This window comes from Rhinoderma darwinii, chromosome 4 (assembly GCF_050947455.1).
Source record: "Rhinoderma darwinii isolate aRhiDar2 chromosome 4, aRhiDar2.hap1, whole genome shotgun sequence".
NCBI lineage: Eukaryota > Metazoa > Chordata > Amphibia > Anura > Rhinodermatidae > Rhinoderma > Rhinoderma darwinii.
In genome coordinates, this window is record NC_134690.1 from 309,954,995 (window position 1) to 309,977,642 (window position 22,648).

Sequence of the window (22,648 nt, forward strand, 5' to 3'; positions counted from 1 at the left end):
TAATCTATACCAGTGGTTCCCAACCGGGGTGCCGAGAGCTGTTCAGGGGTGCCGCGGCTCATCCACGGCAAAAAAAAAATAAAAAAAAAATGTTTGTTTACATTTTTTTTTTGCTACAAGCTCCGCCCCCGACGTTGTAGCAGACGTGACGCGCGGACGTCTGTTACAAGCACCGCCCACCGCTTCCCACTAGAAGCCTGACGGAGGGAGAGGAGCCATTAACACTGGGCAGGGTAAGTGCGGTTTTCTTTACTTTCTTAGCAGTTGTGTGAGAAATGGAGCCAGGGGAATGTGGGTAGTTGTAGTTCTCTCCTCTTATACCTCCTCCCTGTAATGTCCTCTGATATCCCATAATAACAGCCTGGACATGCTAGGAGTTGTAGTTCTCTCCTCTTATACCTCCTCCCTGTAATGTCCTCTGATATCCCATAATAACGTCCTGGACATGCTGGGAGTTGTAGTCCTCTCCTCTTCTACCTCCTCCCTGTAATGTCCTCTGATATCCCATAATAACGTCCTGGACATGCTGGGAGTTGTAGTCCTCTCCTCTTCTACCTCCTCCCTGTAATGTCCTCTGATATCCCATAATAACGTCCTGGACATGCTGGGAGTTGTAGTCCTCTCCTCTTCTACCTCCTCCCTGTAATGTCCTCTGATATCCCATAATAACAGCCTGGACATGCTAGGAGTTGTAGTTCTCTCCTCTTATACCTCCTCCCTGTAATGTCCTCTGATATCCCATACTAAGTCTGGACATGCTAGGAGTTGTAGTCCTCTCCTCTTATACCTCCTTCCTGTAATGTCCTCTGATATCCCATAATAACAGTCTGGACATGCTGGGAGTTGTAGTCCTCTCCTCTTATACCTCCTCCCTGTAATGTCCTCTGATATCCCATAATAACAGTCTGGACATGCTGGGAGTTGTAGTTCTCTCCTCTTATACCTCCTCCCTGTAATGTCCTCTGATATACCATAATAACAGCCTGGACATGCTAGGAGTTGTAGTTCTCTTCTCTTATACCTCCTCCCTGTAATGTCCTCTGATATCCCATAATAACAGTCTGGACATGCTGGGAGTTGTAGTCCTCTCCTCTTATACCTCCTCCTGTAAACTTTCTCTGATATCACATAACATCCTGGACATGCTGGGAGTTGTTGTTCTTATACCTCCTTATTTATTCCTTCCCCAGGGGTAATCACACTTTCTGTCTGTGATGGTCCCTTTACTAGAGGGGCAGATGGTTATTTTATCGGGGGGCGGGGGGACTGAGGCTGATGGTGGCTTTACTGAGGGGTCATTATAATGTGAGTGGGGGGCTGACGGTCATTACTGGGAGTGGGGGGCTGACGGTCATTACTGGGAGTGGGGGGCTGACGGTCATTACTGGGAGTGGGGGGCTGACGGTCATTACTGGGAGTGGGGGGCTGACGTCATTACTGTGAGTGGGGGGGCTGACGTCATTACTGTGAGTGGGGGGGCTGACGGTCATTACTGTGAGTGGGGGGGCTGACGGTCATTACTGTGAGTGGGGGGGCTGACGGTCATTACTGTGAGTGGGGGGGCTGACGGTCATTACTGTGAGTGGGGGGGCTGACGGTCATTACTGTGAGTGGGGGGGCTGACGGTCATTACTGTGAGTGGGGGGGCTGACGGTCATTACTGTGAGTGGGGGGCTGACGGTCATTACTGTGAGTGGGGGGCTGACGGTCATTACTGTGAGTGGGGGGCTGACGGTCATTACTGTGAGTGGGGGGGCTGACGGTCATTACTGTGAGTGGGGGGCTGACGGTCATTACTGGGAGTGGGGGGCTGACGGTCATTACTGTGAGTGGGGGGGCTGACGGTCATTACTGTGAGTGGGGGGGCTGACGGTCATTACTGTGAGTGGGGGGGCTGACGGTCATTACTGTGAGTGGGGGGGCTGACGGTCATTACTGTGAGTGGGGGGGCTGACGGTCATTACTGTGAGTGGGGGGGCTGACGGTCATTACTGTGAGTGGGGGGGCTGACGGTCATTACTGTGAGTGGGGGGGCTGACGGTCATTACTGTGAGTGGGGGGGCTGACGGTCATTACTGTGAGTGGGGGGGCTGACGGTCATTACTGTGAGTGGGGGGGCTGACGGTCATTACTGTGAGTGGGGGGGCTGACGGTAATTACTGTGAATGGGGGGCTGACGGTCATTACTGGGAGTGGGGGGCTGACGGTCATTACTGGGAGTGGGGGGCTGACGGTCATTACTGGGAGTGGGGGGCTGACGGTCATTACTGGGAGTGGGGGGCTGACGGTCATTACTGTGTGTGCGGGGGCTGAAGGTCATTACTGTGAGTGGGGGGGCTGACGGTCATTACTGTGAGTGGGGGGGCTGACGGTCATTACTGTGAGTGGGGGGGCTGACGGTCATTACTGTGAGTGGGGGGGCTGACGGTCATTACTGTGAGTGGGGGGGCTGACGGTCATTACTGTGAGTGGGGGGGCTGACGGTCATTACTGTGAGTGGGGGGGCTGACGGTCATTACTGTGAGTGGGGGGGCTGACGGTCATTACTGTGAGTGGGGGGGCTGACGGTCATTACTGTGAGTGGGGGGCTGACGGTCATTACTGTGTGTGCGGGGGCTGACGGTCATTACTGTGAGTGGGGGGCTGACGGTCATTACTGTGTGTGCGGGGGCTGACGGTCATTACTGTGTGTGCGGGGGCTGACGGTCAGTACTGTGAGTGGGGGGGCTGACGGTCATTACTGTGAGTGGGGGGGCTGACGGTCATTACTGTGTGTGCGGGGCTGACGGTCATTACTGTGTGTGCGGGGCTGACGGTCATTACTGTGAGTGGGGGGCTGACGGTCATTACTGTGAGTGGGGGGCTGACGGTCATTACTGTGAGTGGGGGGCTGACGGTCATTACTGGGAGTGGGGGGGCTGACGGTCATTACTGTGTGTGGGGGGCTGACGGTCATTACTGTGAGTGGGGGGCTGACGGTCATTACTGTGAGTGGGGGGCTGACGGTCATTACTGTTAGTGGGGGGCTGACGGTCATTACTGTGAGTGGGGGGCTGACGGTCATTACTGTGAGTGGGGGGCTGACGGTCATTACTGTGAGTGGGGGGCTGACGGTCATTACTGGGAGTGGGGGGCTGACGGTCATTACTGTGAGTGGGGGGCTGACGGTCATTACTGTGAGTGGGGGGCTGACGGTCATTACTGTGAGTGGGGGGCTGACGGTCATTACTGGGAGTGGGGGGCTGACGGTCTTCAAGTGGTTTCCGCCTCTCACCTCCCATTGAAATTAATAGGAGGCAGAAAAAACCTGCGGCGCTCGTTTGGTGCTTTTTTGTCTGCGGTTTTTGCATTCGCTTCAACGGCTTAAAAAAAATGTGGGGAAAAAAAAAAAAGTCAAACAGCGCTGTCAATTCAAAATCTGCCTCAAAATTCGTAAATGAATTTCGAGGCAGACTTTTAGTTTCTGCCTTACAAAAAAACGTTGTGTGAACATAACCTAAGAGTGTACTGCTTGTTTTTCGCCATTTTTTGTCGTTTTGCAAACAATTTTTGGTAGGGGTGCCCTGAGAATTATTTTTTTTCCCTGGGGTGCCTCGAGCCTGAAAAGGTTGGGAAACTCTGATGTATACAGTCGTCCTGGTGTATCTGGCAGTTTTCTAGAGTTTAGTGTATAATCATTGATAGATACGGTGACGCTGACATCACGCCGGGCAGCACGTGCGTCCTCATGAATTATACAGGATACAGACAATATTATTAAAGAGGAGCCGTCACTTCTCCTGACGTGTCTGTAAGGCTCTGTTCACACGCAGTGAGCAAAAACGTCTGAAAATACGGAGCTGTTTTCAGGCGAAAACAGCTCCTGATTTTCAGATGTTTTTTTAACCACTCGCGTTTTTCGCTGCGTTTTTTACAGCCGTTTTTGGAGCTGTTTTCACGAGTCTATGAGAAAACGGCTCCAAAAACGTCCCAAAAAGTGTCCTGCACTTCTTTTGACGAGCCGTGATTTTGCGCGCCGTATTTTGACAGCGACACGTAAATTTAAGGCTCGTGCGAACAGAACATCGTAATTCCCATTGAAAGCAATGGGCAGATGTTTGTAGGCGTATTAGGGGCGTTTTTTCAGCCGTAATTCGAGGCGTAAAATGCCAGAATTAGGTCTGAAACCACTGCGTGTGAACATACCCTTATAGTAAATACCTGTATTCCCCATGAAATAACTATTCTGGAGCGTATTTTCTCAGATCTCTGGCTTGTGCCATTCCTCTGTGGTTCCTCCTAGAAATGTATGTATTAATAGATAACCTGGTGTTGCCATTCTCCTCATCAAAGGTCGTGTCCCTACAGTCTCTCTGTCAGCACTGATTGGACGTTGTCAGTTTGTGTAGGGACACACCCCCAACTGGTAACACACAGCTGTCAATTCTTACATTTCCAGGAGGAATAACAGAGAAACGGTACAAAGCAGAGAGTCCTAAGAAAAGTTGCGCACTCGACTGAATGTTTCTTCTCCTCGTCTATCGTGTGTGTTGATTTTATACATTTTCGCTGCTGCGTGTCTAGAGATCATATGGATTATTAGATGTTTTATTTCTGTATATTTGTACTGCATTGTTGCAGCTCATCGTCCTCCAGCTGCGGCCTTTCATTTCCATGACGACTGCTCCACTTTTCCTTTGCTCCAGTTTTAAATTTCCCACCTTTGTCTGGATTACGGATTCTCTGTAAGGTTATGTGCACCCGACCTATTTTCAGGCGTTTTACGCCTCGAATCACGCCTGAAAAGACGGCTCCATTACGTCTGCAAACATCTGCCCATTGCTTGCGGGATCTGCTGCGGGTAGCTCTTCTGTTGCCGCATTATTAAATAGATCATTGATGTCGCTGTTCTGGTAATTGATGCCACGAGGATCTATTGTATTCATTGATGCAGCGTGCGTTAATTACTGACATCCGGCAATCTCATATCTTCACCGTCAATGTCATCACTTTCTTGTCACTTGCATTGGTGGCATCAGTCAGTATAAAACCGCTCCGTTTATCCTACGTCACCTGTGATTCTGCTGAATTGTCACCGTCTCTTATCTGCTTAACTGATTGTATGACTCTCAGCAGCGTTTTACATCATCATGAAACCACCCCAGAAAAGCTCGTCCCGCAGGAAGTCGGCGCAGCCGCAGAAGAAACCTGCAGCTCCTCCTCAATCTCCGCCAAGTAAGAGAAAGTTGCAGTTTGATCATCTTATCACTCTTATTATATATTTTATTTTAAAAATGAATCCCAGATAACCTCGGGTCGTGTAATACTAGATTGTAATCCGTTTCTCAGCTTTATATCTTAGAGGGTTCGTTTCTATGCAGGTAAAAATCTGTTACTTACCGAAATTTCTGTAGCACAAGGCCGCCACTAGGGGGAGCAAACTGAGGACTGATTTATATAGGCACAACAGGAGCTGTATGCATGTGCACAATCGTCTCCCCCTAGTGGTGGTTGCAGGAAGCACGTTACTATATGGCCCTGGGAAGGGAATCTGAGAACACAGCTCACACCCATGAAGATATATTATGAAATGAGGGATCTAAGAATTTCCAACCTGCAGTCCGACCGCTCTATTCATTCCCTATGGTATCGCCGGAAATAGTCAAGTTTGACTGCTCCTTGCCCAATTATGCACTCTGCCGTGAGCGGCTCCGCGCAGGCAGGCGCGATGTTGTGACGTCAATTTCTGAGCCTTTTTTCTACTCCATTTATGCAGCGTGTGGATGAGACGTGTTTTATCTCATCCACTTTGCTGCTACTGTATTATGCTGCCGATTTTTCCGCATTATAATACAGGTATACGCCGTATTTACGCAATGTGTGAACTGACTCTAACCCCTCCACCCACCCCCCCGGCAGTCCCCGCAAAAATGTTCTTGCATCAAACCGGTCCTCGGTGCAAAATAGGTTGGGGACCACTGCCATAGAGAATGATTGAGTGACCACCCTCTGGGACCCGCACTCTTGTTAACAACCCGCAGCGATCCGGCATTTATCACCTATCTTGTGGATAGGTGAAAAATTATTTTCGTGGTACAACCCCTTTAATCAGGTATCAATGGGACTTGATGGACCCCAAATTATCAGTCATAGAAAAGTATCTAAAATTTGAACGTCCACATTTATATCTTTTTAGGTCCAACATTCTGTGCTGATTAATTTCTTAATGTCGTTTTACAGCAGTGTGAGCACAGTTTTCTGAAACGGAGCTCTAAATCTCCTGCGTAGACAGTTACATGGTATAATTTTGTCTCCCTGCAGCCACCACTAGAGGGAGCTCACTGCATACTGTTTTGTTACCAAGTTCAATGTACAACCATATACAATGAGCTCCCTCTAGTGGTGGCTGCAGGTAGCATGTTATGTTTTAAATCTGTTTACCTGATGTTCCTTGGGGGACATTAAGGTAATAGGCCATGTTCACACAGGGCAGATACGCGGCGTAAAAGTACACAGCGTATTGGCCCTGGGCACCGGAGGTAATTCTGGCTGAAAAACTGCAGTTTTTCGGCTGGAATGTCCATAGAAGGTAGAAAAAAAACCATACTTACCCGTAGCCATGGTGACGTGTCCCTCTGATGTTCTGCAGCAGTCATATGGGATGAGACATCATCCCTGGAGGCCGGGTTGAACGCAGGAGCAGCGAGATCTGGGTAAGTTTGGCGGTTTTTTTCCGCTGCGTCTGGATGAGATTTGTTTGAATCTCCTCCACTCTTCTGCTTCTGTATTACGCTGTGGAGTTTCCGCAATGAAATCCGTTGCAGAAAATCCGCCGTGTTTACGCTACGTGTGAACCCGGCCAGACAGTGAATTTCCATGTAGCGGGAGATTCATTTTCAGCTATGATTATGGATTTCTTTCTTACAGGTAGAGGGGAAACAAGTCACAGACCGAGCACACAACGAAGAAGACGCTACCGCCCAGGAGCCCGTGCGCTGATGGAAATAAGAAAGTACCAAAAATCAACCAATCTGCTCATTCAGAAAACCCCGTTTTTCCGCCTGGTGAGTGGATGTGTCCTCTGCGGCTGCTCCTCTTTATTGTCGGTGATATTCCCCTTTTATTCTTGCAGGTGAGAGAGATCTGCCTGAAGTATTCCCGCGGCGTGTTTTACTACTGGCAAAGCACCGCACTTATGGCGCTACAAGAGGTCAGTATCTCATACAATGCACTGTCCATGTAACGCATGGGTCAACCAGAGAGGGAGCTGCTCTTTGCAGTGGTTCACTACTCAGCCCCCGCCCCCTCTAACACATCCATATGCCCTAGCGGGACATTTGTAGAGGGGTTGTGATGCATTGTGGGAGTTCCAGAGGCCAGACCCCCCCCCCCCCACCATCACTCTAGCTAACAGCTCATAAAAGTGAAATCTGATCAGTCCTTCGAGCTGTGTAGTAAATTATACCGGGAGTGCTGTCACTTTAAGAGGGACTAATGCTCTTCTGTATCCACAGTCAGCTGAGGACTTCCTCGTGAGTCTCTTTGAAGATTCTTACCTCTTCAGTCACCAGGCCAATAGGGGCACTCTCTTTGTGAAGGACATGCAGCTCGCACGGAGAATCCGAGGCATCCCGTATGAACTGTGATAACGCTGCCGTTTTATCTCTCAAGATTTGATGAAGAATGATCACGTGTAAATAGTTTTATATTAATGGAGAAAATCTATTGGGAAATACAAGTTTTACCATTGCATAAAAGATCCAGTTTGGAAGAGTAAACCGGCTTTAGCGCCCCCTCCTGACACTGGTTACAGTGGAGGCTTTTTCTTTGTTTTATCTGTTCATGGGAAAGTTGTTACAACCAATATGGCTGCCGCTGCAGTTTGCAGGGTGGTATTGCAGTAGTTTTTCTGTCCAGCTATGTAATGGGTTATAGGGGTCCAGGATGTAGCACAGAAAATGACCACAAGGCGGCACTGCTGGACAAAACCGCTAACAAAGACGCTGGATACAACCGCTAATGAAACCTGATCTGGCCGACCTTCTAATTGTTCTGCTGAGTTTATGATCCGCTTCCTGTTTTTATTCTGTGAAGATTTGTTAATTTTTTCAAATAAAAAAAAAATGTATATTATAACTTTGATCTTCATCATTTTAGACTAATCTTCATAAGGGCTTGGATATGATCAATGACTCCAGCTTCGCTGTAGTTCAATACTCTTGCTCTGTCCCACCCCCATTCTTTACACTGCAGCTATGCTTGTTCAGAGTGTTTGCTGTGTGGGTGGGTGTGTGGGTTGGGTCCAGAATTATTTGGGCAGTGACACAATCTTCATGATTTGGGTTTTGCTGCCACCACATTGGATTTGAAATGAAACAACTGAGATGCAATTGAAGTTGAAGCTTTCAGGTTTATTTCAAGGGGTTAAACAAAAATCTCCTGTGAAAAGTTTAGGAATTGCCACCATTTTTCTACACAACCTCCTCATTTCAGGTGATCAAAAGTGATTGGACAAATTAACATTACCATAAATGTTTTTTTTAATACTTTGTAGAGAATCCTTTGCAGGCAATGATGGCCTGCAGTCTGGAACCCATGGACATCACCAGACGCTGGGTTTCCTCCTTTGTTTTTTTTGTTTTTTATATTTCAAATTTTTTATTTTCAAGAAAAGAAATGGGGATACAGAAAAAGAAAAGGGGGTGACATGGGTACATAAAAAGCCCATGAGGGCCGATCATTTCAACCTATATTTCAACAACAATAAGTAAATATGCAATTAAAGTCCTCCCAACATAGTACCATCAATACACTACAAGCATTAGTATAGCAAGACAGGAATACCAGCATTACACCCTCATCCGCCCCTCCATCACCCACATCTCAGTCAATTCTTAGTAACGATTGATTCAAATAGGGAAGTAAACGAAGGGTAGAAGGACTAAAGGAAGGGGGGGGGGTATAGGGAAAATCTTAAGAGGGAGAAGGGGAGATGTTCTCCCCTCACTCTCTCCCCCCCCCCCCCACAGCACATCACAGACCAGAGAGAACTCAAGAGCTCCCTGGTTCTCCACTAATCAGTTCACCCATGGCCCTCTTGTATCTGCCCGACTTGCAGAAGTCAAACCAATAGAACCAGGTTTTCTGAAACTGCGTTGCTCGTTCGGGTGCGGAATGGAGCAACTCCTCCATTCTCCGAATTTCGTGAATGCGCTCCAGCCATTGTCTAGTCACAGGAGGCTCAGAGGATCTCCAACCCCCCGAGAATACAAGCCTTAGCTGCGTTCAGCAAATGTCTCACTAACATCTTCCTGTAGCGCCCCACAGGTATATCGTGGTGGTGCAGCAAAATCCATGCCGGATCATCTCCCAGCGAGATTCCTGTGATCTCCAGAATGATATCTTGAACCTCTGACCAATAGGTGCGAAGGTTCTCACAGCTCCAGAATATATGTAAAAGCGTTCCCTCTTCTCTGCCGCATCTCCAACATAAAGGAGAAACATCCGGGAACATTTTATGTAGCACATGTGGGACTCTGTACCAACGGGATAGTATTTTAAAACTGGTTTCCTGATAGGCGTTACTAATAGACGCCTTATGTGTGAGGAGCATGATCTTTTCCCTTTGCTCTTGTGTTTGGGTATGTTCACACGGCCTATTTACGGACGTAATTCGGGCGTTTTTGCCCCGAATTACGTCTGAAAATAGCGCCTCAATAGCGCTGACAAACATCTGCCCATTGAAAGCAATGGGCAGACGTTTGTCTGTTCACACGAGGCGTATATTTACGCGCCGCTGTCAAATGACGGCGCGTAAATAGACGCCCGCGTCAAAGAAGTGACCTGTCACTTCTTTGGCCGTAATTGGAGCCGTTATTCATTGACTTCAATGAATAGCAGCGCTAATTACGGCTGTAATGGACGCGGCGTACAAGCGCCTGCACATGCCGGTACGGCTGAAATTACGGGGATGTTTTCAGGCTGAAACATACCCGTAATTTCAGCCGTAACGGACACCCTCGTGTGAACATACCCTTAGAGTAATCTGAAGATCTCTTTCCCATTTCGTAATATATGGTGGGATGAAATCCTCAGCAGGAGTGAGCAGCACGCAGTAAAGACTGGACAGGGCCCGTCTCACATGCCCCGTTTGAGAACACAAAGTTTCAAAGGAAGATAGAGCTCGGTCATAGGAAGCCGGTGTAGGTAGTCTTGACAAGTAATGAGTCAATTGTAACGCCTGCCATTGGGACGGGTCTGGGATAACCCTCTGGCTGGGAAAGCTCTTCTCCACGCAGCCAGGGCCGCCATCAGGGGGTATTAGGGGTACTGGTGTGAGGGGCCCGGCCAAAGCTAACTGAAAGGGGGCCCGGCAACTGCCGCGACATTTTTTTGGTAGGAAAAAACGGGCCCTTGCAATGGGGCCCGTTTTTTTCACCAAAAGAATGTCGTGAGCTGCTGCTGCTGCGGGCCCCCTCCCCATGGGGGGCCGTCAAACCGCCCTCGCGCGACCGATCGCGCGCACAAGGAAACTCCCGCACGTGCGCAGTCGCGAGCGCGCACCCACTAACGGCCGCACTCGAGACCGCACGCACCCGCGAAAGCCCGGAAGCGCGCACCCGCGATCGTCCGCGCGCGCACCCACGATCGCCCGCGCGCGCACTAGCGAACGAAGCACGCGCAGCCGCGGTCACACATGGACAAAACTTACCTGGAGCCTGGCTGGAGGTGAAGGACTGGACGTCTGGACCGAAGACCTTGCCTGGAAGACATCGCCGGAAGAGGACTGGAGTGGGAGCAGCTCTTCTGACACGGTGAGTAAATTATCTCAAAGTGCTGTTTATGTATGGCCCTGTTCACACAGTATTTTGCAGGCAAAAAAAAATCTGCCTCAAAATTCCTTAAAGAATTTTGAGGCAGATTTTGACTTGCCCACACGATCTTGCCGCGTTTTTTGCCCGCGCCGATTGAGGACAGCAGACAAAAAACGCAGCGAAAAATGAATTTTCTGCCTCCCATTGATTTCGATGGGAGGTCAGAGGCGGAACCGCGGCAAGAAAGGACTTGCTGCTTTTTCTTTTTTCCGCGACTGGCTGCCATTGATTTCAGATTAAATCAATTGGAGGCGGTTTTGGAAGTTTTTTGGTGCTGATTCTGACGCAGTGTCCGAGTCAATATCAAGGCCCAAAAACTCTGTGAACTGGGCCTTATTGTTAGGGCTTATTCAGACGAACGTGTAATACGTCCGTGCAACGTGCGTGATTTTCACGCGCCTCGTACGGACCTATGTTAGTCTATGGGGCCGTGCAGACCGTCAGTGATTTTCACGCAGCGTGTGTCCGCTGCGTAAAACTCACGACATGTCCTATATTTGTGCGTGGTTTGCGCATCACGCACCCATTGAAGTCAATGGGAGCATGAAAATCACGCCCAGCACTTCCGCAGCAGTATAAACTATGAATGAAAACAGAAAAGCACCACGTGCTACAAACATACAAAGAGAGTGTCATAATGATGGCGGCTGCGCAAAACTCACGCAGCCGCGCATCATACGCTGCTGCCACACGGAGCTGTTATGGACCTTTTGCATGCGCAAAATGCCACGTTTTTTGCGCGTGCAAAAAGCACACGCTTGTGTGAATCCGGCCTTAGGGTAGGAACACACTAGGCATGAACACTGCGGATTTTATGCAACACATTTTATTGTGGAAAATCTGCAGCGTATTACAGTCGCAGCAGAGTGGATGAGGTTTGAACAAATCTCATTCACACGCTGCAAAAAAAATGGACCTGCCGTGTGGCTTTTGGCTTTTTAAGCCGCAGCATGTCAATGTATTCTGTGGAATCGCTGCTCCTCTGTTGCGGAAATGCTGCGGTTCTGCCGCAAAAAGCACACATGAGAAAAAAAAAAAAGGCACTTTTTTAAATTTATAAAAAAGTTTAGACTTGCCCCGGCCGTAGTCCTGGTGACGCGATCCTCTATTCTTAGCGCAGCCCGGCCTCCTGTCATGACGTTTCATCCCATGTGACTGCTGCAGCGGTCACATGGTCTACAGCGTCATCCCAGGAGGCGGGGCTACGTTCAGAAGAGAGAGATGCGTCACCAGGACTACGGCCGGGGCAAGTCTAAACTTTTTTTTTCCTGCAGGATTCCCGCAGCGGACAAGCCTCACGAAACCTGCGCCACTATTTGGTGCGGTTTTGCGGGCAGAATTCCCTTCTGCTACCGGGGCGGATAAGCCGGAATGGTGACGAACGGAAACCATTAGCGATGTTTTCGTCACCAGTGAGATCAATGGTGACGGAAAAATCGCTAATGGTTTCCGTTCGTCACCGTTCCGGCAGGTTTTCGGACGGAATCAATAGCGTAGTCGACTGCACTAATGGTGACGGAAGCTGTGCTGTCACTTTCACTTTCCGTTGCGGGGTTCACCCGACGGAATCCTCAGACGGAACCCCGGAACGGAAGCGAACGGTGATGTGAACAGGCCCTAACACAAAAGTTTTGTATTTTTTTAAGCTGGTTCACAAAAAAAAATTATTCCAAATTCTACTGGACCAACTGACTATTTAGAGACCGGCAGCAGCTCCAGGAGCGACATCATAAGGGTAGGAACACACTAGGCGGATATGCTGAGTAACACTCTCGGTAGCCGCAGGGAATTCCGACAGCAAAACCGCACCAAATAGTGGCGCAGGTTTCGTGAGGCTTGTCCGCTGCGGGAATCCTGCAGGGAAAAAAAAGTTTAGACTTGCCCCGGCCGTAGTCCTGCTGACGCATCTCTCTTCTGAACGTAGCCCCGCCTCCTGGGATGACGCTGTAGACCATGTGACCGCTGCAGCAGTCACATGGGATGAAACGTCATGACAGGAGGCCGGGCTGCGCTAAGAATAGAGGATCGCGTCACCAGGACTACGGCCGGGGCAAGTCTAAACTTTTTTATAATTTTAGAAAGTGCCTTTTTTTTTTCTCATGTGTGATTTTTGCGGCAGAACCGCAGCATTTCCGCAACAGAGGAGCGGCGATTCTACAGAATAAATTGACATGCTGCGGCTTAAAAAGCCAAAAGCCGCACTGCAGGTCCATTATTTTTGCAGCGTGTGGATGAGATTTGTTCAAACCTCATCCACTCTGCTGCGACTGTAATACGCTGCGGATTTTCCACAATAAAATGTGTTGCATAAAATCCGCAGTGTTCATGCCTAGTGTGTTCCTACCCTAAGGCCGGATTTACACGAGCGTGTGCTTTTTGCGTGCGCAAAAACGTGGCATTTTGCGCATGCAAAAGGTCCATAACAGCTCCGTGTGGCAGCAGCGTATGATGCGTGGCTGCGTGATTTTCGCGCAGCCGCCATCATGACACTCTGTTTGTATGTTTGTAGCACGTGGTGCTTTTCTGTTTTCAGTCATAGTTTATACTGCTGCGGAAGTGCTGGGCGTGATTTTCACGCACCCATTGACTTCAATGGGTGCGTGATGCGCGAACAATGCACAAATATAGGACATGTCATGAGTTTTACGCAGCGGACACACGGACACACGCTGCATGAAACTCACTGACAGTCTGCACGGCCCCGTAGAGTTAGATAGGTCCGTGCGAGGCGCGTGAAAATCACGCACGTTGCACGGATGTATTACACGTTCGTCTGAATAAGCCCTAACAATAAGGCCCAGTTCAGAGTTTTTGGGCCTTGATATTGACTCTGACACTGCATCAGAATCAGCACCAAACAACTTCCAAAACCGCCTCCCATTGATTTAATCTGAAATCAATGGGAGCCAGTCGCGGAAAAAAGAAAAAGCAGCACGTCCTTTCTTGCCGCGGTTCCGCCTCTGACCTCCCATCGAAATCAATGGGAGGCAGAAAATGCATTTTTCCCTAAGTTTTTTGTCTGCTGTCCTCAATCGCCGCGGGCAAAAAACGCGGCAAGATAGTGTGGGCAGGTCAAAATCTGCCTCAAAATTCGGTGCGCGGTTCCAGGCGGTCGCGGGTGCGCATGCGCGGGAGTTTGCGGGTGCGCGCGATCGGTCGCACGGGCGGCAGTGTTTGCCGGCCCCCATGACGACCCCCATGCTACCCAGGGCCGCCATCAGGGGGGGTATTATGGGTACTGATGTGAGAGACCCGGCCAAACCTAATTGAAAGGGGGGCCCGCAGCTCACGACATTCTTTTGGTGAAAAAAACGGGCCCCATTGCAGGGACCTGTTTTTTTTCTACCAAAGGCAAGTCGTGGCAGTTGCCGGGCCCCCCTTTCAATTAGGTTTGGCCGGGCCTCTCCCATCAGTACCCATAATACCCCCCCTGATGGCGGCCCTGGGTAGCATGATATAGTGCTGGACGGAGTACCTTTAACAGGCGGTGCCACGGTAGGGGGGCCCAGAAAATTTAGCTGTAGGGGGCCCTGAAATTCCTGATGGCGACCCTGCACGCAGCCATGCATTGCCCCTATAAAAATGACTTACTCTAAAATGCCCCTGCTGTACCCATATCTTAAAGGTCTGATCTGACAGACCTGGTGTAATGATAGGGGTAGGGAAACGGACAAGTGAGCCCTAATCTACCCGCCACTCTGTCCCTGCCTACTTGCAACGACCCGCCCTAGGCGACGGGGTACAACTGGGCGGCGGTCCCTACGCTCAGTAAGTGCACAAGACAAACATACAAGGGAATATAAAGCAAAGGGAAAGGGGCAGTTGCCCACGGCAACACCGTGAGCAACAGAGTGGTGAACGAGCCAAGTCAAACCAGGAGAGCACGAGGTACAAAAAGCAGAGCAGAAGAGTCGTCAGAAAGCCAGGGTCAGAATGGAGCAGGATCAAATTGTTCGGAGCTGTAGCTGGGCCAGGAAACCACACGGAAAGAATCACAAGCAAGGAGGAACAGGAAAGGCAGGTATAAATAGACAGAGGGCGGGAGCTAGCTGAGTCTGGCCAAGCTGCTATAGGTTATACGGCCCAATAAACTGGGGAGCAAACTTCTTGGACGGGACCTTAAGACGCAAGTTCCTAGATGATAACCACACCAGATCCCCGACCATAAACAAGGGGTTAGCAGAACGTTTTCTATCAGCCTGAGTTTTTTGTACGCTCTGGGACGCCTCTAGGTTCTTCTGAACCTGGGCCCAGACTGTGCACAGTTCCCGATGAACGACCTCTACCTCGGGATTGTTGGAACTACCAGGTGAAACTGAGGAGAACCGTGGATTAAACCCAAAATTACAGAAAAAGGGGGAGACCCCTGACGAGTTACTGACCCGGTTATTAAGGGAAAATTCAGCGAGGGGAATGAATGAGACCCAATCATATTGACAGTCAGAGATAAAACACCTTAAATATTGTTCTAGAGATTGATTAGTCCTCTCAGTTTGGCCATTGGTTTCAGGATGGAAAGCAGAGGAGAAGGACAGATCAATCTCCAACTTCTTACAGAAGGCTCTCCAAAACAAAGAAACAAATTGTACCCCTCTGTCCGAAACAATATTTACAGGGACCCCATGGAGACGCAGGATGTGTTTGACAAACAAGGTAGCTAACGTCTTGGCGTTGGGTAGTTTCTTGAGGGGCACAAAGTGGCACATCTTACTGAAGCGGTCTACTACCACCCACACCACCGACTTGCCTTGGGATGGAGGCAAATCGGTGATAAAATCCATGGAGATATGTGTCCAAGGTTTCTGGGGAATGGGCAACGAACGTAGTAAGCCCGCTGGTCGGGACCTGGGAGTCTTGGACCTAGCACAAACCTCACAAGCGGCGACGTAGGCCTTAACGTCTTTAGGCAACCCAGGCCACCAATAGTTTCTGGCAATGAGGTGTTTGGTGCCCAGGATGCCTGGATGACCAGATAGTGCAGAGTCATGATTTTCCCTAAGTACCCTTAGCCGGTATTGCAGGGGAACAAACAGCTTGTCCTCAGGAAGGTTCCCGGGAGCTGAACCTTGATCAGCTGCAATTTCAGAGACTAAATCAGAATCAATAGAAGAAATGATTATACCGGGAGGCAAAATACAAGCAGGATCTTCCTCTGAAGGAGGGCTGGCCATGAAGCTACGCGACAGTGCATCGGCCTTAATATTTTTAGACCCAGCCCTATAGGTAACCAAAAAGTTGAATCTGGTAAAAAATAGTGCCGATCGAGCTTGTCTCGGGTTTAGCCTCCGGGCAGATTCTAGGAAAACCAGATTCTTGTGGTCGGTAAGGACCGTTACCTGGTGCCTAGCCCCCTCCAGGAAGTGGCGCCACTCTTCAAATGCCCATTTAATGGCTAAGAGTTCGCGGTTGCCAATATCATAGTTACTCTCAGTGGGCGAAAACTTCCTGGAGAAGTAGGCACAGGGGCGGAGATGGGTGAGGGACCTGGTACCCTGGGACAAGACAGCACCCACTCCCACCTCGGATGCGTCAACTTCCACGATAAATGGCTCCATTTGGTTGGGCTGAACCAGCACCGGGGCCGAGATAAAGCACTTCTTAAGGACCTCAAAAGCCTGGACAGCCTCTGGAGACCAGTGGAGGAGATCAGCACCTTTGCGAGTGAGGTCCGTAAGAGGCTTAGCGATGACCGAGAAGTTAGCAATGAATCTCCTGTAATAATTAGCGAACCCCAAAAAACACTGTAGCGCCTTCAGGGAGGCAAGTTGGACCCATTCCGCCACAGCCTGAACCTTGGCGGGGTCCATGCGGAATTCATGAGGAGTGAGGATTTGACCCCAAAATGGTATCTCCTGTACCCCAAACACACATTTTTCGGTTTTTGCAAACAGTTTGTTTTCCCGAAGGACCTGGAGCACCTTCCTGACATGCTCAATGTGGGAGGGCCAGTCCTTGGAAAACACCAGTATGTCATCAAGGTACACTACAAGAAATATCCCCAGGTAATCTCTCAAAATCTCATTTATGAAATTCTGGAAGACCGCCGGCGCATTACACAACGCAAAGGGCATGACGAGGTATTCGAAATTACCTTCGGGCGTGTTAAACACAGTCTTCCACTCATCCCCCTCTTTGATGCGGATAAGATTATACGCCCCCCGTAGATCAAACTTAGAGAACCATTGGGCCCCCTGAACCTGATTAAAGAGATCAGGAATCAAAGGAAGGGGATACTGGTTCCTTACAGTGACCTTATTCAGGTTACGGTAGTCAATGCATGGCCTAAGACCACCATCCTTCTTCCGTACGAAGAAGAAGCCAGCACCTACCGGAGAAGTAGAGGGGCGAATGTAACCCTTGGCCAGGCATTCCTGGATATACTCTCTCATGGCTTCACGTTCGGGACAAGAAAGATTAAATATCCTACCCTTAGGAAGCTTAGCTCCTGGTACCAATTCGATAGCGCAATCGTATTCTCTATGAGGAGGTAACACTTCGGAGGCCTCCTTAGAGAAAACATCAGCAAAGTCCCGAACAAACTCAGGTAGCGTGTTCACCTCCTCAGGGGGAGAAATAGAATTAACAGAAAAACATGACGTACAACATTCATTACCCCATTTGGTTAGCTCACCAGTATTCCAGTCAAACGTGGGATTATGCAACTGCAACCAGGGAAGGCCTAAAACCAAATCGGACGATAATCCCTGCATCAACAGTACAGAGCACTGCTCCAAATGCATGGAGCCAACAAGGAGTTCAAAAACAGGGGTATGCTGTGTAAAATAACCATTAGCAAGAGGAGTGGAGTCGATACCCACTACCGGGACAGGTTTAGGCAAATCAATCAAAGGCATAGCAAGAGACATAGCAAACTCCACAGACATGATATTAGCAGAGGACCCTGAATCCACGAAGGCGCTGCCGGTAGCAGACCTACCACCAAAAGAGACCTGAAAGGGAAGCAAGATCTTATTACGTTTCATATTTACGGGAAATACCTGTGCGCCCAAGTGACCTCCCCGATGATCACTTAGGCGCGGAAGTTCTCCGGCTGCATTCTTACGCTTAGGACAGTTGTTCACTTGATGCTTGTCATCCCCACAGTAGAAGCAGAGACCATTCTTCCTGCGGAAATCTCTACGTTGTTGGGGGGACACGAAGGCCCCGAGTTGCATAGGTACCTCTGAGTCTTCCGGGGAAGAACGAAGCGACGGAACCTCGGGAGGCATCATGGGGGAGTCGGAGGAGAAAACACATAAACGTTCGCGTTGTCGTTCCCTGAGACGTCGGTCAAGTCGTACCGCTAAAGCCATAACCTGGTCTAGGGAGTCAGAAGAGGGATAACTAACTAGCAGGTCTTTCAGGGCATTCGACAGACTCAACCTAAACTGGCACCTTAAGGCAGGGTCATTCCACCGAGAAGCTACGCACCACTTCCTAAAGTCAGAACAATACTCCTCAACAGGTCTCTTACCCTGACGTAAGGTCACCAGCTGACTCTCGGCAAAGGCAGTCTTGTCAGTCTCGTCATAAATGAGTCCGAGAGAAGAAAAGATCAACGGAGGAAAGTTCAGGGGCGTCAGGAGCCAAGGAGAAGGCCCATTCTTGGGGCCGTCCTGGAGCCGGGACATAATTATACCCACTCGCTGGCTCTCAGAACCTGAGGACTGGGGCTTTAACCGAAAGTAAAGCCTGCAACTTCCCCGAAAGGAGAGAAAAGCCCTCCGGTCCCCTGAGAACCGGTCGGGCAACTTGAGGTGGGGTTCAGGAGTTGAGGTGAGGGGAACTACCAAGGTAGCATCAGGCTGGTTGACCTTCTGAGCCAGGGCCTGAGCCTGTAGGGAGAGACCCTGCATTTGCTGAGCCAGGGTCTCAAGGGGGTCCATAGTAGTGTCAGGGACCAGGGTAGACTAGGTATATGGGCTTGTGATTATGTAATGATAGGGGTAGGGAAACGGACAAGCGAGCCCTAATCTACCCGCCACTCTGTCCCTGCCTACTTGCAACGACCCGCCCTAGGCGACGGGGTACAACTGGGCGGCGGTTCCTACGCTCAGTAAGTGCACAAGACAAACATACAAGGGAATATAAAGCAAAGGGAAAGGGGCAGTTGCCCACGGCAACACCGTGAGCAACAGAGTGGTGAACGAGCCAAGTCAAACCAGGAGAGCACGAGGTACAAAACGCAGAGCAGAAGAGTCGTCAGAAAGCCAGGGTCAGAATGGAGCAGGATCAAATTGTTCGGAGCTGTAGCTGGGCCAGGAAACTACACGGAAAGAATCACAAGCAAGGAGGAACAGGAAAGGCAGGTATAAATAGACAGAGGGCGGGAGCTAGCTGAGTCTGGCCAGGCTGCAATAGGCTCTCCCACTCCTAAGCCTGCCAGCCTGAGTGGTGGAAGCTGGAGTCAGTCTCAGAGAGATAGACTCAGGTGAAGACTGATTACCTCTGGAAGTTAACCCCGAAGCTGTGCCTGGCAGATCCTTTACACCTGGGCCAAATTCCGGGTTACCCAAAACCGGAGTGAGGGGTGACAACAGTTGTGATATTCCCTCTCTACTCCGCACCTTTCTAAACACCTGTAAAGTTGGATATATGGTAGGATGATCACAAAATTATTTTTTTCTATATAATATTGCTTTTAGTATGTCATTAAAATAAATTTTATTTATTTGTGTTGTACTTTTTCTTTTTCTTTTTTTTCTTTCTTTTACTCTATGGGGGTGCCATTTTTTTTTTATCTCTGTATGTGTCGATTAACGACGCATACAGAGATGGAATACGGCAGTTACAGGGCATAGGAGTCAATGAACGGGAGCCGTTCCATTGACTCTGCTCTCTGTCTCTGTACTGCGCAGACGCAGGTCAGAGTCACACAGCAGAGCAGCTGTTTGCAGGGAGATAGCAGGCGCCATACTGAAGACCAGCTGCACTGCAGGTAAGGTGTGTGTCTCTTTCTGTCCCACTCTCTATCTCACAGACCCCCGCTTTCGTGACCCCCGACGGGCCCCCCCCCCCCTTGTATGAAGGACACATGATGCAACTGTACTGGGAAAGCCCTGAACGATAAATCTCTCTAGTTGTGCTGAGACTGTTTGGGGATGTGACTAATGAACCTCTCACACGCCAGTAGGAAGGGTAATGGTGGTCACCCAGCTTTCCCAGACCCCTGAACGATAAATCTCTCTAGTTGTGCTGAGACTGTTTGGGAATGTGACTAATGAACCTCTCAGTCTCAGCACAACTAGAGAGATTTATCGTTCAGGGGTCTGGGAAAGCTGGGTGACCACCATTACCCCTCCTACTGGAGTGTGAAAGGTTCATTAGTCACATCCCCAAACACACTCCAGTAGGAGGGGGTAATGGTGGTCACCCAGCTTTCCCAGACCCCCGAACGATAAATCTCTAGTTGTGCAAAATCAAGTGTAATCAAGCATTTTTTTTAATGTGCTTTTTGGCACGTAAAATGTGCAAAAAATACACGGCGTGTGAACCGGTCAACTGAAAAGTCATTCTCTTCACTTTCATCATTCTAAGGGTATGTTCACACGCAGTGTTTTCAGCTGAAAAATCGGAAGCAGGACGCCTGCAAGCGTCTGCCCATTGGTTTCAATGGGAGATACGGCGTTCTGTTCCGACAGGGCGTTTTTTACGTGGTCGTTTTCCAAAACCGGCACGTAAAAAGATGCCCGCCAAAATGAAGTGTACATCACTTCTTGGGACGTTTTTGGAGCCGTTTTTAATTGACTTTATAGAAAAACAGCTCCAAAAACGGCCGTAAAAACGTGAGTTAGATTAAAAAATGGCTGAAAATCAGGAGCGGTTTTCCCTTTGTTTAGTAAGCGTGTGAACATACACTTAGCCTTTTGGTGTTTCCTATAACTTCTGCCAGATGCAGAATCACACCCAAAATGGCTGCCGGACACTGCTTAGCAATTTGAAGACACCTTTTCCTGGCTTGTGGGAGGGGGGGGGTGAGATTCCCTCCCACATTTACGGCAGCTGTGAGTCAGGTTGCTTTGCCTTATTCACCTTGCTGTAATTCTGGGAAGTTCTCCCCCTGGTGGCCAACATAGGAAAACATGTCAAATTATTATTTCATTTTTAATACTTTCCACCATATGGAAGAAAAAAAAAATACAGCAAAAAACTTAAAAAATATAATAGCAATAAGTAACAACACTTAAAAAAAAAAAAGTTTAATTCGCGACACATTCCCTTTAAGGCAGCAGAATAGGCTAGTAAAGCTCTGTATATTGGCACACACCTCACACTCCATTACGGACCATAATTGCAGATAAAAATACTCATCCATTCATTTCTATTGCAAATGGACACCTCCTATATTTACAGGGCCACCTGATCGCATCCTGCAATATTGACACAGATTAAAGAGAACCTTTAATCTTTAACCCCTTAACGACCAAGGACGAAAATGAACATCATGGTCGGCTGCTAGTTCCCGCACCATGACGTTCATTTTCGTCCGCATTTCAAACTGTCACTCTGTGTAAACACAGAGTGACAGACCCGCGCTGACAGTTGTCCCCGACAGCTGAGACATCAGTCTTGCCGGACAGCGGACCATCGCCGCTGATTTCGGCAGTTAACCCCTTAAGTGCGGCGACGGAATGCCGTCGCCGCATTTAAGTGGTTTGAAGCTCATCAGCAGCCCCCACGAAGTGATCGTGGGGGCTACCGATGCTTGTCACGGCAATCGGAGGTCAGATAATGACCTCCGGGTTGCCATGCACGGAAGCCTCGGAGGAACAGCCTCCGGCCGTTCCTCCTCTGCTTCCTGTCAGTGTGACAGTCACGTCACAATGACAGTTAGAGTACATTACACTACGTGTGTAGTGTAATGTACTCTAGCAGCGATCAAAGCTGCAAGACTAAGTGTCCCCTAGTGGGACAAGAAAAAAAAGTAATAAAAATGTTTTAAAAAAAGTGTAAAAATAAAAGTTATAAGTTCTATAAACACTAAATGCTTTTTTTCCTATAATAAAACTTTTATTATAGAAAAAAAAATGAACACGTTAAAAAAGTACACATATCTGGTATCACCGCGTTCGTAACGACCCCGACTATAAAACTATAATGTTGTTTTTCCCGCACGATGAACACCCCAAAAAAAAATCAATAAAAAACTACGACAGAATCGCAATTTTTTGGGTCACCACCGCTCCCTAAATAAAGAATAAAAAGTGATCAAAAAGTCGCATGTACCCGAAAATAGTACCAATAAAAACTTCTATCCGTCCCGCAAAAAACAAGCCCTTACACAGCTTTTTTGACTAAAAAATTAAAAAATTACGGCTCTCAGAATATGGTGACACAGAAATTTTTTTTTTTATAAATAAGTCATTTTATTGCGCAAACGCTAAAAAAAAGGACCAAACCTATATACATATGGTATCGCCGTAATCGTACCAACCTGCAGAATAAAGTAAAAATGTCATTTATAGCGTACGGTGAACGCCGCAAAAAGAAAACCTAAAAAACGGTGTCAGAATTCCTGTTTTTTGCTCAGGATTGCAAAAAAATTGAATAAAAAGTGATCAAAAAAAATCGCATGTACCCCAAAATGGTACCAATGAAAACTACAGATTGTCCCGCAACAAATAAGCCTTCACACCACTCTATTGATGGAAAAATAAAAAAGTTATGGCTCTTGGAAAGCGGTGAGTGAAAATCTAAAATATGAAAGCAAAAAATAGATCAGTCCTGAAAGGGTTAACTCATTTCTAATGAAAAAACGTATGACAACATGTTGGGTATTTCCGTACTCGGGAGAA

General features: G+C 48.6%; 1 protein-coding gene and 1 long non-coding RNA gene across 2 annotated transcripts in view; both read left to right on the plus strand.

Moving 5' to 3' along the window:
- The first annotated feature begins 201 nt into the window (after nucleotides 1–201).
- Nucleotides 202–22,648, plus strand: part of LOC142761197 (uncharacterized) — an 88,120-nt gene continuing 65,673 nt past the window's right edge. The window contains exon 1 of the long non-coding RNA XR_012883544.1: nucleotides 202–233. This is a non-coding gene — a long non-coding RNA (uncharacterized LOC142761197). The remainder of the gene's footprint in view (nucleotides 234–22,648) is intronic.
- LOC142761196 (histone H3-like centromeric protein A) lies at nucleotides 6,950–8,082 on the plus strand. Its single transcript, XM_075864392.1, has 3 exons — nucleotides 6,950–7,043; nucleotides 7,112–7,189; nucleotides 7,494–8,082. The coding sequence occupies exons 1-3, from the start codon at nucleotides 6,978–6,980 to the stop codon at nucleotides 7,623–7,625; spliced, it is 276 nt and encodes a 91-aa protein (XP_075720507.1). The 5' UTR covers nucleotides 6,950–6,977; the 3' UTR covers nucleotides 7,626–8,082.

What these genes read in the sequence shown, in the direction of transcription:
- LOC142761196 (XM_075864392.1), top strand. Translation starts at nt 6,978, where the DNA reads ATGGAAATAAGAAAGTACCAAAAATCAACCAATCTGCTCATTCAGAAA. An exon ending in AAACCCCGTTTTTCCGCCTG is followed by an intron (nt 7,044 to 7,111) that starts GTGAGTGGATGT and finishes TTATTCTTGCAG; the next exon opens with GTGAGAGAGATCTGCCTGAA. An exon ending in CACTTATGGCGCTACAAGAG is followed by an intron (nt 7,190 to 7,493) that starts GTCAGTATCTCA and finishes CTGTATCCACAG; the next exon opens with TCAGCTGAGGACTTCCTCGT.